Source organism: Bos taurus, chromosome 7 (assembly GCF_002263795.3).
Source record: "Bos taurus isolate L1 Dominette 01449 registration number 42190680 breed Hereford chromosome 7, ARS-UCD2.0, whole genome shotgun sequence".
Lineage (NCBI taxonomy): Eukaryota > Metazoa > Chordata > Mammalia > Artiodactyla > Bovidae > Bos > Bos taurus.
The window spans coordinates 42,466,343-42,478,852 of NC_037334.1; the positions used below are offsets into that span (position 1 = coordinate 42,466,343).

Below are 12,510 nucleotides of genomic sequence, written 5' to 3' on the forward strand. Positions count from 1 at the left end.
ACTCCAATATTCTTGCCTGGAGAATTCAAGGACTGAGGAGCCTGGCAGACTACAGTCCATGAGGTCGTAAAAAGTCCGACACAACTGAGCGACTAAACACTTTCATTCGGTACAAGCACAGCCTTGGAGATACTTAATAAGTATTGTTAGATAAACAATGAGAGCAGTCACATTCGAGAGAAGAAAAACCACAGAGAATCAAGTACAAAGCAGTAAATGGGGATTTCCCTGACTTTAGCTGCAGACCAGCGTTACACGAGTCATGTATATGTGGATTATTCAGTCAAGGGGGACTGAATGTGATACACACCAATAAATCCCTGGGCAGAGAGCATGTATGAAACACTGTTGGTCTGTTCTGTTGCACTGACATGATGAGATTATGTCATGATGATGAATACTTGAATCTGAGGATCCTTGGATCTAAGGTTAGGCCATGATGATGGAGATTGGAGAGATGGCTGAAGCTGAGGACAGAAAAGCCACAGTGGGGTAGAAAGGAATACAAGGGAATAGAGAAAGCATACCAAAGAAAAATACTCTATAGTCTTGGCTATGGTGATCCCAATAGCACTTTAAGTATAAATGAAAATATGACAACGGAACAGGACAAAGGCCATATACTTTTAAAAAAATAAAACAATATTATTCCATTTCTCACTTAAAAGTAATGTTGACAAAGTGCACATTAATAGACCTGTGTAGCCATAACCACCAAACAGCCACATTATGGGAGTCCATTCATGTTAACTTTACCTAAATTCCCTCATATTAATCTGGGTTTGGAAGATTACACATAGCACATGCTGGCTGCATGTAGACAAAGATCATAGGCTTCACCAAAATCTAGACCTGGTTTACACCCCAGCTGACACTTCCTGGGCAGATGACCTTAAGCACTAAGCTAATTAACTGAATTTCTGTTTCTTCATGTGTAAAACAATGATCTATTTACTTACATGATAAGATTACTACGAGGATAAAGTTAAATTAAATAGGTTGTATCTAATATAAAATGGGAGATAGAATAATTAGCTTGCTTCCCATTCTGATTCCTTTCAGAACTGAGGAATAAAAACCCATTAGAACAACAGGGCTTCTGTGGTGGCTCAGATGGTAAAGAATCTGCCTGCAATGCAGGAGACCTGGGTTCTATCCCTGGGTTGGAAAAATCTCCTGGAGAAGGGAATGGCTACCCACTCCAGTATTCTTGCCTAGAGAATTCCATGGACAGAAGAGCCTGGTGGACTACAGGCCATGGGGTAGCAAAGAATCAGACACGACGGATTGACTAACACTTTTACTTTTCATTTTCAGAACAATAGGACCAAAAAAAAAAACCCAGCTGTAACCCCAGTAACTTAGTAAATATTTTAAGGAAGGAAGGAAGGGAGGCAGGAAGGGAGAAAAGATGCTTCTTTATATCTCTAATTGCTGACTAGGGAGCAGTTTCCCTCAGACACCAAAATGATGCTGCGCTGATCTAACCAGCAATTCCCAAGCCTGCTCCACAAGTACCCTGTGTATATAAGGGTTTGAAACAATAGTGTGGGGGCCCTGAAGGCCCTGAAGACACTGCATCATGGCTAAGAAAATATTTGTGTGTGTGTGTGTTTCAGAGAGGCCCCCCATGTCCAGAAACCATGAACTTTATCCCAGATCTTGATATTTGCTCTTACTTACAATTCTTTTCAATATAGATTGTATCTTCTTTCTGAAGCCACTTAACTGCCTACATGTCAAAAAAAAAAAAAAAAAAAACAGGAAATATTTAGGAGCCAACAAGGAGAGAATTAAAGCTTTCAGTTTTGGAAAACTCATCCTGTCCAACTGCAGGGACTCAGGTATCTGCACAGGTAAGGAACCTGCTCACCAATATGTAAAAATATCCCGAAGGATGGAGAGTCACAATCTTCCTCAATCAGCTATTTCAGAAATAAACAGCCTTCTCTTCCAGGGCAACCTTCTTATAATCCACCTCATTCTACATTCATTAACCATGGGGACTTTGTTAAAGTTCTGGTCTGGAGGAGAACTAGGAGGTCTTAGTCACCCTCCACCTTCTTTCCTCCTGCCCATATGTAAGCAGTTTCTTTTGATGTTTCTACCTAGGTATTTTAATCATTTTTTTAAATTGCAGTATAGTTGATTTACAATATTATGTTAGTTTCAGATGTAGAAAAAAGTGGTTTGGTTATAGAACATTCTCTAGGATAGATCCACTCAGGTTTTATTTGAGCAGAGTCTGTTGGAATGGCATTCTACTCCAGTGTTCTTGCCTGGAGAATCCCATGGACAGAGGAGCCTGGCAAGCTACAGTCCATGGGGTCACAAATAGTTGGACACAACTTAGCCACTAACACTGCTACTACTACTCTTGGTTCAAGGTTAAAGTACATCAACTGACATTTCTAAAAGTAATTACTTGAATTTAGGCTGGCATTTGGTGACCAGTCACACACAAATTTTGGAGCTGTGAGATTTCAGAGAGCAGTCAGAAAGCTGTCTAAACAAAATGGCTTGGTGCCACAAGTAGTGGCTTCAGGTCAGACTGAGTTTGAACCTATCAGCCTGGCATCTGCCATGTCTGAATCTTGGCTTTCTACCCTGTAAAACACATATAACAAAGCCTGTGTAGAATATATGCATTTAGCACACTGAGCCCAATCCTGGCACACAGTAAGCTGGTAGGTAGAAATATTAAAGCCATGTGTGTCTACAGATGGCTTGTAAACTCTTGTTGGCTGAGAAATCCCAGCAAGCTTACCTCTCCTCTCACCATCACTATTCCCTGACCTCTCTCAACAGGTGGTGATACTGCTCACAAATTAGTCATTCGTTGTCTCCCTGACACCAAGTTTAGATTTTGGCCACAATTACAGAGCATCAAACAAATCAGCAGAACTGTAGAAAGTTTGTCCATAAATGAGGCCAATGGCAAGAGTGGCAGTTTTTCCCTCACGAATCCTGAACTATATCCATGAAAGCCCAATTCCATCCCTGTGTTATAGAGTAACCACACTTACCAATGTTTTGGTGTATATCAAACAACCTCAAATGTTCATCAGTGGAATTAGTTGTTTGTGCCAAGCTGCCCACTGCTTTGGAAATGCCTGACCATGTTTGTTTGCATCCCATAAAACCCAGGCTGAGGTTGTTTTGATGCTCTAAATAGGTGTGAATTTTCAGTGCTTCAAAAGCATCTCCTTTAGTCAAATGGATGAGCTTTGGTCCATCCCTTTACTTCTGTCATGAGTGGTAGTCTTCTTCATTCACTTAACCACTCAACAGCCTCATTCAGCTGCCATAACATGCACTGTTCATCATATTGCTCCATGGAACTTGTTATAGGAATACCATTAGGGAACATACATTTGGGTAAAAATCACCCAGGAAATCAGAACGATCAGTAGAAGTTTTCCTGCTCTTGGCACTATGGACATTTGGGGGCTGGTTAATTCCCTGTTGCAGGGGTTGCTGCCCTGTGTACCCGTGTTCAGCAGCACCCTGACCTCTTCCCACTACATGCCATTAGCACTCTTCCTTCTAGTTGTAACAACCAAAAATGTCTTCAGACAGTGACATGTGTCCCCTGGGGGGGCAAAATCACCCTCTGGATTACAGAGAACCTCTGGGCTACAGCAGTGGTTTTCAATTTTTAGCAAAATGAGACCAACCGAAGGGCTTGTGAAAACAGACTTCTGAGCCACCACCCAACATTTCTAATTGGATAGGTCTGAAGTGGGCCCTGGGGATTTGCATTTTGACAGTGACTGATGCTGCTGATCCAGGGACCACCTCTGGTCTAAAGGAGATCTGGCTGCCGGCTGTTGGCATATCTGGCATGTTTGTGAAATCCCTAATTTGGTGGTTTTCAGATTTGTCTGCAGATTAGAAATACCTGGAAAGTATTATTTAAAGTATTTTATTTAAAGTGAAAAGTGAAAGTGAAGTCGCTCAGTCGTGTCTCTTTGTGACCCCATGGACTGTAGCCCACCAGGTTCCACCGTCCATGGGATTCTCCAGGCAAGAATACTGGAGTGGGTTGCCAGTTCCTTCTCTAGGGGATCTTCCCAACCCAGGGATCGAACCCAGGTCTCCCACATTTCAGGCTTTACCCTCTGAGCCACCACCTTCCAACAATCCAGCTGTATTCCAGACCAAATCAATCTCCACTTCTGGGGATGAGGCACAGGCACTGGTATTTTGAAGCTACCCAGATAATTTTGATGTGTAGACAGATTTGGGAACCATTGCTCTAAATATCATTACCTTCTTTGTAATGTGGGGTTAAGCAGTTTATATCTTCTCAGGACATACATCCTACAAGTCTCAACAGCACAGCTAAATCAGGAGAATGGGCCTACGTGGGACTGTGCAATCCTTGCATCTGTGGATGAGAAAATAGGGCAAATGTAGTTACAAAAGCTTTCCAGTCATGGCACTCTGAAACTGGAAGGAGCACTAGGAACAGGCAACAGCTCACACTAATCATGGTAAAGGTCGATATGATATGTTTTGCAAAGACAGGGCTCTAGGGGGCAAACAGGAAGCCTTTTGGCATGCCCTGTTGAAAGGAGGTGGATTTCAAGCTTCAGCTTTCAGATTCTCTAGGTGGACTCCACAAAGGACCTGCCCTGGTTTCTGAACCTCAGCCTGGAGCCTAGGAAGGAAAAAAGTCAACAAGAGACTGAGACTCCTGATGGAAACTGCAGATTGGGACAATGTGAGGTGAGTAGGGGGATGAAATGGGAGATGGAGAGGTGGGGAAGTAATTTAAAACTTTTACCTCCGTTTATGCAGCCCCATAAGTTATAAAGGGCAATTCTACAACTCCCTTCATGTAAAACTTTGCAGCATTTAAAATCTCTAACTGGAAGTTGTTTTTGTTTGTTTGTTTATTTACACCACTCATCTCCAAAAATGAGACCTCTTAAATTGTAAAATCCAGGACTGTTCTTTATAAAAAGAAAAAGAGGATGGGAAACACATGAGAAATAAAGGAATAAAAAAAAAAAAAGAAAAAGAAAAATCAGTCACACTGCAAGGGAATAAAAAAAATCATATCAGTGCAGAAAAATCATAAGGGAGAAAACAAAGCCTTAGGCTATATTTAGCCAACACCATGAAATGACCATTTACACTGAGGATTTCTTTGTTGTTGTTCATTGTGGTAATTCTTTAATGTTTGCTGGGTGCTACTTCAGATCTAGGTAAGCTAGAAGATGAAAGAATAGAAAAATAATATCCTCTTCCTCCATGGAACAGCTTGAAAGAAAAGAATCACCCTGAATTATTCTGAGACACACACACATCACACATTCACCGCGTACACTGCATTGCAGATATCTGTGTCAATACTGAGAAATAGTCATGAAAAAAATAATGAACAGTGTCAGGACAACCAAAGAAGCATCTCTGGGTGCAGGTACTCATGCACAGCCCCATAGAGCAGACACTAAATTCAGATGGCTGTGCCAAAGGATGGCCATAGAGGTAATAGTGTTTTGTGGATAAGCGTGTGTTTCTTTCAGATACTCACCACACATCCTACAAACATTGCCGATAGTGAACCACATTCTGTGCAAAGAAGGAAAGGACAGAGTCAGTCACTACAGGTAACTCTCAACCAAGATGGGAGATTCTGTGTGCAGTGAAGAAGCCCATCCTATCACAACAAACAGAACCCCCTCTAAGGTTTCTGAGAGGAAAACCTTGGAAAGTAAATCTCCAAGTGGAAGAGACTAGCGGCTCTTTGCAGGTACATGTATTGACTATGTGATTATTTTGCAAAACTAATTTGCTTAAGTGAGGAAAGGAAGAGTTCTAACATTTATTGAATATGTATTATGCAAAAGACACACTCTCAACATTTTTCTTACTCAACATTTTGAAATAACCCTGAGAACTGAGTTTTATGATCCATTTTACAGGGAGATAAGGTTATATAAATTGTAATAGGCAGAAAGAATGTGCTATTTAAGTTTCAGCTGCTATTAATGCCAAGACTATTACCAAAGAGCACTAAATGTGTACTAATTATTTAAAACTCTCAATAGTTCCAACAATTTTTGAGATAAGGAGCCTAAGGCTGAGTAGCTTGTCCAAGTCACAGGGCTAGGAAATGGTGGAGTTGAAGCTTGGGACTAAGCTGCCTGACTTCAGAGACTAATTCCTTAAGCACAATGGCTTAAACTGGGTAAAACCTGCAAAAGACATTCTATCATATCTGCATTATTGCAGGTTCTGCACATGTGAGTTCTTATTTTTCATTTGCCTTAGAGGAATGGGCAGGAATGGAAAGAAAGGTAACTGATAGTAGAATTTTAGTGCTGAGTTTCCCAACTGGGGACAGTTTCGCAATGTCTGCACTATTGTTTGTCACAATGGAGAGCAAATGCTTCTGGCATCTAATGGAAGAGTCCAGGATGCTGCTAAGTGCCCTGTACTGCATAAGACAGCACCCTCCCTCAGCAGTGATCACCTTAAAGTGCCAGTTGGGCCCAGGTTGAGAAAGCCTACTCTAGAACACTGAGAAAAAGTTGGGATCTGGCCTGGAAAATAAAAAATATATTGACCAAGGCTCATGCTCCTTTCCCATTGGAAAAATGGGAATGTTTTACAGCTGTAAAATCTATGGAGGCTGAGCCATGTAGATGCCAAACAATGCAAGCTGTGCCTGCAAGATGCCAAAACAGGGACAACATGAGAAAATGCTCTTTAAGGGAATTTTTTAAATATACCTGAGATCTTACTTTTACTGAAGGAATGGTGGGATGAACAGATCAGGAGATCATCGCCATTGAAAAGATTGTTACTCACAGTTCCCATGAGGAGAGAAAATGCCACACTATATAAGACCATGCAGGAAAGAACTAAAGTTGGTCAGAAGGCAGGAGGAGTGAGAGGAATGCATAAGTCAAAGCCTTATGTGTTCACTGGGTTTTGTGGGAAGAATTGAGTGAGGCAGGGTAAGCAACTGAGGAAGTTTAGGATTACATTGAATAGTAATATCAGCAGGCTCTGGGCGACAGGGGTAATCTCTCATTGTCTGGGACATGGCCCAGTGGTGATTCAGGGCATAGGAATAGTGTCCTGGACTCCAGAATCCTGATATTTGGAGGCAGATGGTTGGTTTTCACATCAGAGTCATTCTCCCAGGCAAGTTGTTTACTATGTATAAGAATTGGCTAACCCTCAAGAGGAGCAGTTCTTCCTGTCCTGTGAGCCATCAAGAAAACAAAGCATTGTAAAACAGAGAAAATAGATGCAGTGTGTTATATCTTAACTAAAAGCTCATCTTGAATGTTTGGGTTTAACAGTGTTAACTTCTCATGTTCAGCTTCAGAGACAGGCTGTGGGAGCAAGACCTGCTATACTCTGAGTATATTTGATTCAACTGAAAGGGATCTGTGTGTGTCCAGTGTGAGCAGCCTGGAAATGGTGGAGTTTAAAGCCATAGATTAGAAGAGCCTTATGGTTTAGCAGGATGAGCCAGCACGAACACTGAGGAAAGGCTTTCCTTGTGATATACAGTGAGACCCAAGGCAAGCTGTGTCTTCTAAGTTCCTTTGCACATTTAACCATGAGATGTGGGCAGTGGGTCTCAACTCAGATCACACATCAGAGTAGCCTGGGAGGTTTCAGAAGCACAGGTGCTCAGGGCCCATTCCCAGGGATTAGATTCAGGAAAACAGGACATACAGATTTCCCATAGATTATATGGGCTTCCCAGGTGACCCTAGTAGTAAAGAAGCTGCCTGCCAATGCAGGAGACATGAGATGCAGGTTCGATCCCTGGGTCAGGAAGATCCCCTGGAGAAGGGCATGGCAACCCACTCCAGTATTCTTGCCTGGAAAATCTCATGAACAGAGGAGCCTGGTGGGCTACAGTTGATGGGGTTGCAAAGGGACACGACTAAGGGGACTTGAGACACACCCACGCATTGTAAATTACTGCTTGCCCCTAATTTGTAAACTTATAAATTTGTAATAGATTGTACAGCCCTGCTAGTGATTCTGAAGGACATGCAAATAAAGGCTATAATTTGTCACATCTCTGGCATGCCTCTGAAATTTGTGGCGCCTCCAGCCCAGTCTCAGTGACCCAGTGGTGTCCACCAGCTCCAAAATTCTCCCATATTCTCAGCTCATAATAGGACAGTAGGCAGTTCAATTCATTTCCTTTCGATCTCTTCATTTAAGTCACTTGCTATCAAACTCAAGACTGGAGATACAAGCCAGAATTCAAGTCATTTCCTAGGATTTGGGACATTTGGAACTAAGAATCCAGAAGAACTCAAAATTTCAGGTAATTTGTCTGGTGGGCAGCTCCCTGCAGGCTCACTTATAGCAGAATAAGCAGTCTGAGTTTGACCCTTGTCTACACTTTTTAAAATTGCCTTAGGATGACATCTTTGCCATCATAGTTTGACATTGACTGAAATTGACTTTGCCTGAATAAATGTAATTTAACAAGAGAGAACTTTAAAGCCTCAGAGCCTTCCTAAGAGTAACATTGAAACTGATTTACTTACTCCTACCATGGCATCTACAGGTTTATACTTAGCGCAAAGACCATTTACTATCAAAAATTTAAAAGGGATCTTCTTACTAAGATAATAAGACTTAGCTATAGGGAAACCATTTAAACGAGGTGACAGTTATGAAGATGAGAACAACATACTTTCAGAAACCCATGTAAAAAACGATTATAAGCCCTGAACACAATGAATGTATCTGGGACTCCTGAGGGACAAAGTGACAAGAGAAACATGGCCATGCATGGCTCTGCTAGCTGATAAAGCACACTTTGTCTGCCACAGTCACAGGCTCTTGTCTATCTCTAAGAGAAATGCATCACATGGATACCCAAGTACATAAAAATGTGTGTGTGTGCTCAGTCACTTAGTCGTGTTTGACTCTTTGCCACCGCAGGGACTGTACTTCCTAGGCTTCTCCGTCCACTGGGGGTTTTCAGGCAAGAATATTGGAGTGAGTTGCCATTTCTCCCTCCAGGGGATCTTTTCAACACAGGGATCAAACTCGTGTCTCCTACATCTCCTACATTGGCAGGCAGAAAATAAGAATTTTGAACCATATAATTCATATAGGTGTGGATCTACTCCTCAGACTAAGCATTAGAGTAAATGTTTCCTTTTTATAATTTTTTTCCTGTGTGCCTATTTATTCACTGGAAATATTGCTAAGGATGCTAAGTATATTTTTATAAAAACATAAGGTGTTCTAGTGCACTGTGGTTCCTTTTCTAACTTTTTGAGATGGAAACTTTGGTCATTGGTTTGTCTTTCCTCTTTTATAACATTTGCATTTTGAGTGTAAGTTCCCCTCTGAACACTGCTTTGGCTGAATACCATGCCTGTTATAGTAGTTTTTCATTGTGAAAAAATGTCGACCCTATAGCAATCTGCAAGACTGTTAGGAAGAACTCCCACAGCCCCTTAGCCAGCCTTGCCAGTCACTTTCTGCTCTTCATCTATCACCTTCTCTCTGACTCAGAGTGGACGCTTCTGAGTCCTTGGTGAGCCGGTTCACTTTCCTCCCCACAGTGAAGTTCAGCAGGAGGCAGTCAGAAGGACCTGGAACCATTCCTCCTCCACTACCTTTGTTCTCACCAGCCTTTTTAATGAGAGCCGGATGCACTTGTTCCTCTTCAGCATGGTGGTGGTCATCTACACACTCGCCATGGCCGGCAACACTGCCATGGTCCTCCTGATCTGGGCAGATGCCCGGCTCCACACACCCATGTACTTCCTCCTCAGCCAGCTATCCTTCTTGGACATCTTCTTCACCTCAGTCACTGTTCCCAAGATGATAGCAGGCTTCCTCTTTGGATGGATAAGCATCTCATTTGGAGGCTGTGGGGCACAAATGTTTTTCTTCATGTTCCTGGGGGCTACAGAGTGCATTCTGCTGGCCCTCATGGCCTATGACCGCTACGTGGCCATCTGTAATCCTCTGCGCTACCCACTGCTCATGAGTCGCCAGACCTGCCTGCTCCTGGTGGCTGCCTCCTGGCTGGGAGGGTCACTCAACGCCTCCATCCAGACTGCGCTGACCCTGCAGTTCCCCTACTGCGGCTCACAGAAGATTGCACACTTCTTCTGCGAGGTGCCTTCACTGTTGAGGTTGGCCTGTGCTGACACGGCTGCCTATGAGCAGGTGCTCTTTGTGACGGGTGTGGTGGTCCTCCTGGTGCCCATTGCCTTCATCACCACCTCCTATGCCTTAATCCTCGCAGCTGTGCTCCGGATGCACTCTGTGGAGGGGCGTAAGAAGGCCCTAGCCACCTGCTCCTCCCACTTGGCAGTCGTCAACCTCTTCTATGGGCCCCTTGTCTACACTTACATGTTACCTGCATCTTACCACTCTCCTGGCCAGGATGACGTAGTATCTGTCTTCTATACAGTCCTCACACCCATGTTGAATCCTGTCATCTACAGCCTCAGGAACAAGGAAGTAACAGGAGCAATGAAGAAGGTTATAGGGAAATGTGGGGTAGGTAGGACTGTTTAAGACCCAGGAGAGAAGGAGCCTCACCTCTAAGATGAGCCTGTAGCTCCAAATGCCCATTCTAGGATTGCGTTCCAGAATGAGCAGTCTCAAATCCACATACAGAGAAGTGAAAGGTGCTCTCCTCATTCCCTTCCAGCTCCCACACTTCAAAGAGATGTCCAGATAGTTTGTGTACACTCTCCGCTCACCTTCCCCACCTCAACAAACTCCAGGCCAGCTTCTCCATCCATCCCTTGTCTGAAGCAGCAATAACTCATCATCTCCATGTCACTGAGTGTCCAAGGGCTTCCCTTCTCTTCAAAGGGCCTTCATTGCTGGCTATTTCCCCAAACATCTCCTTTATTCTTCTCCAGCCACAATAACTCTCTGACTGTTGCCCAAAATTCCTAAGCACAATCCCACCTAAGGGTCCTTCAACGCAGAGATCTCAATGCCTGGGCACTTCCCCCTATATTTTTGCATGGTTTCTGCCTTCACTTCATTTAGGAACTGCTCAAATGTGACCTTTTAGGGATTCCTACACCAGCCACCCTGTCCAAAATGTCATTCCCACTCCATCATCTTTTTCTAACTTCATTTGTGTATTCCATACTTCTTTTTCCCTTTAGAATGTATGGGAGTACAGAGGCTTTGATTCTTAATTCTGATTCTAGAAGAATGACGGGCACAGGATCCATCAATAAATACCTGTTGAATCAACAGATAAAGCTAAAGAACATTTTCTTGCCTTAACCAATGTTGGCACTGTTGTTGGTTCCTCCTTGAAAATCTCTCTTCTGGCCCACCGCTTCCTATTAAGTGATGAGTGCCTCAGAACCTGGTGCCTACCCCTTCTCAATCCACACCCTCTCTTATCACTCTAATTCATGGCCATGACTTCAGTTACCACCTGACACCAAACTCAGTCATATATTTATAAGCTAGCCAGATATCTCCTACAAGACTTTTCACACCCAACTCCATATTACACCCCACTGGATGTTTCAAAGGTACCTCAAATTCATCATGCCAAGACATAAAGTCATGATCTCACTTTCATGTCAGGTAATTGAGCGAATGTCTCACCAGGTCAGTAGGTGTGCATCGCCACTCATTCAGTCTCTCACAAAGTCCTCAGGACAGTGCATTTGACTGTAAATGCTTACCTTCCCACAAGGTGTATTCCCTTAGGGTTGCAGCTACCACTACTGTAGTCTAAAGATATGTAGATGAGTCAGGAATTTCCAAGCAGGTCTCCTTGCCCCCATTCTTAAACACCTCATGTACAAAATCACAGGTTTTTTTCCTCGAGATGTAGCCAACGAGATTTCTAAACACAAATCTAACCCCATGCCACCGACTTCACCCCATAACCTCCCCTTAAATTGTTTTAGCAATTGCCATTGTTCCTTCACATGTCATCATCTGATACATGATATATTTTTACATACATATATTTTTTACCATCTGTCTTCAACTATAAGGTAAGCTCCATGAGAACAAATGTTCTTTTTGCACTTGACACATAGTTGGCATTTATTAAATATTGAATAATCACTATGTGAATGAATTAATGCACTCAGGTAAAATAAATAATCTTTCCCATTGCTTACAAAGCCCTGGACAGTCTGGTGGTCTTGGCTTCATCTCATGTTTCTTTATCCTTAATCCTGCTCCTCTGCTCCTTCTTCCTTCCAGGTCATTTCCAGAGCTATTCCTCTGCCTGGGATGCTGCTTTCTCCTCTATGCTTAGAATCCTTCCTTCCTTAGCCCAGGTATCATCTCTTCAAGGAATTCTTCTCCATAATTCCAAACTAAGTCAAGTTCTTTTAGATATGTCCCATATCCTTCCTAGCCTTTATTTCTTCGATTAAGTCTGTCTCTTCACAGTACATGAGATCAGGGAGTCTCCATGACTTCACCACAGTGCCTAACTTTGCACCTGGCACATTATAATGCCTCAATAAGTATCAAAAAGAAAGAAAAGAAGAAGAA

The 12,510-nt window shown here is 42.8% G+C and overlaps 1 protein-coding gene across 1 annotated transcript; it reads left to right on the forward strand.

Annotated features, from left to right (window-relative positions):
* The first annotated feature begins 9,657 nt into the window (after positions 1-9,657).
* OR2Z2 (olfactory receptor family 2 subfamily Z member 2) lies at positions 9,658-10,536 on the forward strand. The gene has a single exon (NM_001390668.1). It carries the CDS (start codon positions 9,658-9,660, stop codon positions 10,534-10,536), a length of 879 nt encoding a protein of 292 aa, NP_001377597.1.
* Positions 10,537-12,510: the final 1,974 nt, after the last annotated feature.

Excerpts from the sequence above, each read along its gene's own strand:
- OR2Z2 (NM_001390668.1), top strand. The coding sequence starts at position 9,658 with ATGCACTTGTTCCTCTTCAGCATGGTGGTGGTCATCTACACACTCGCC.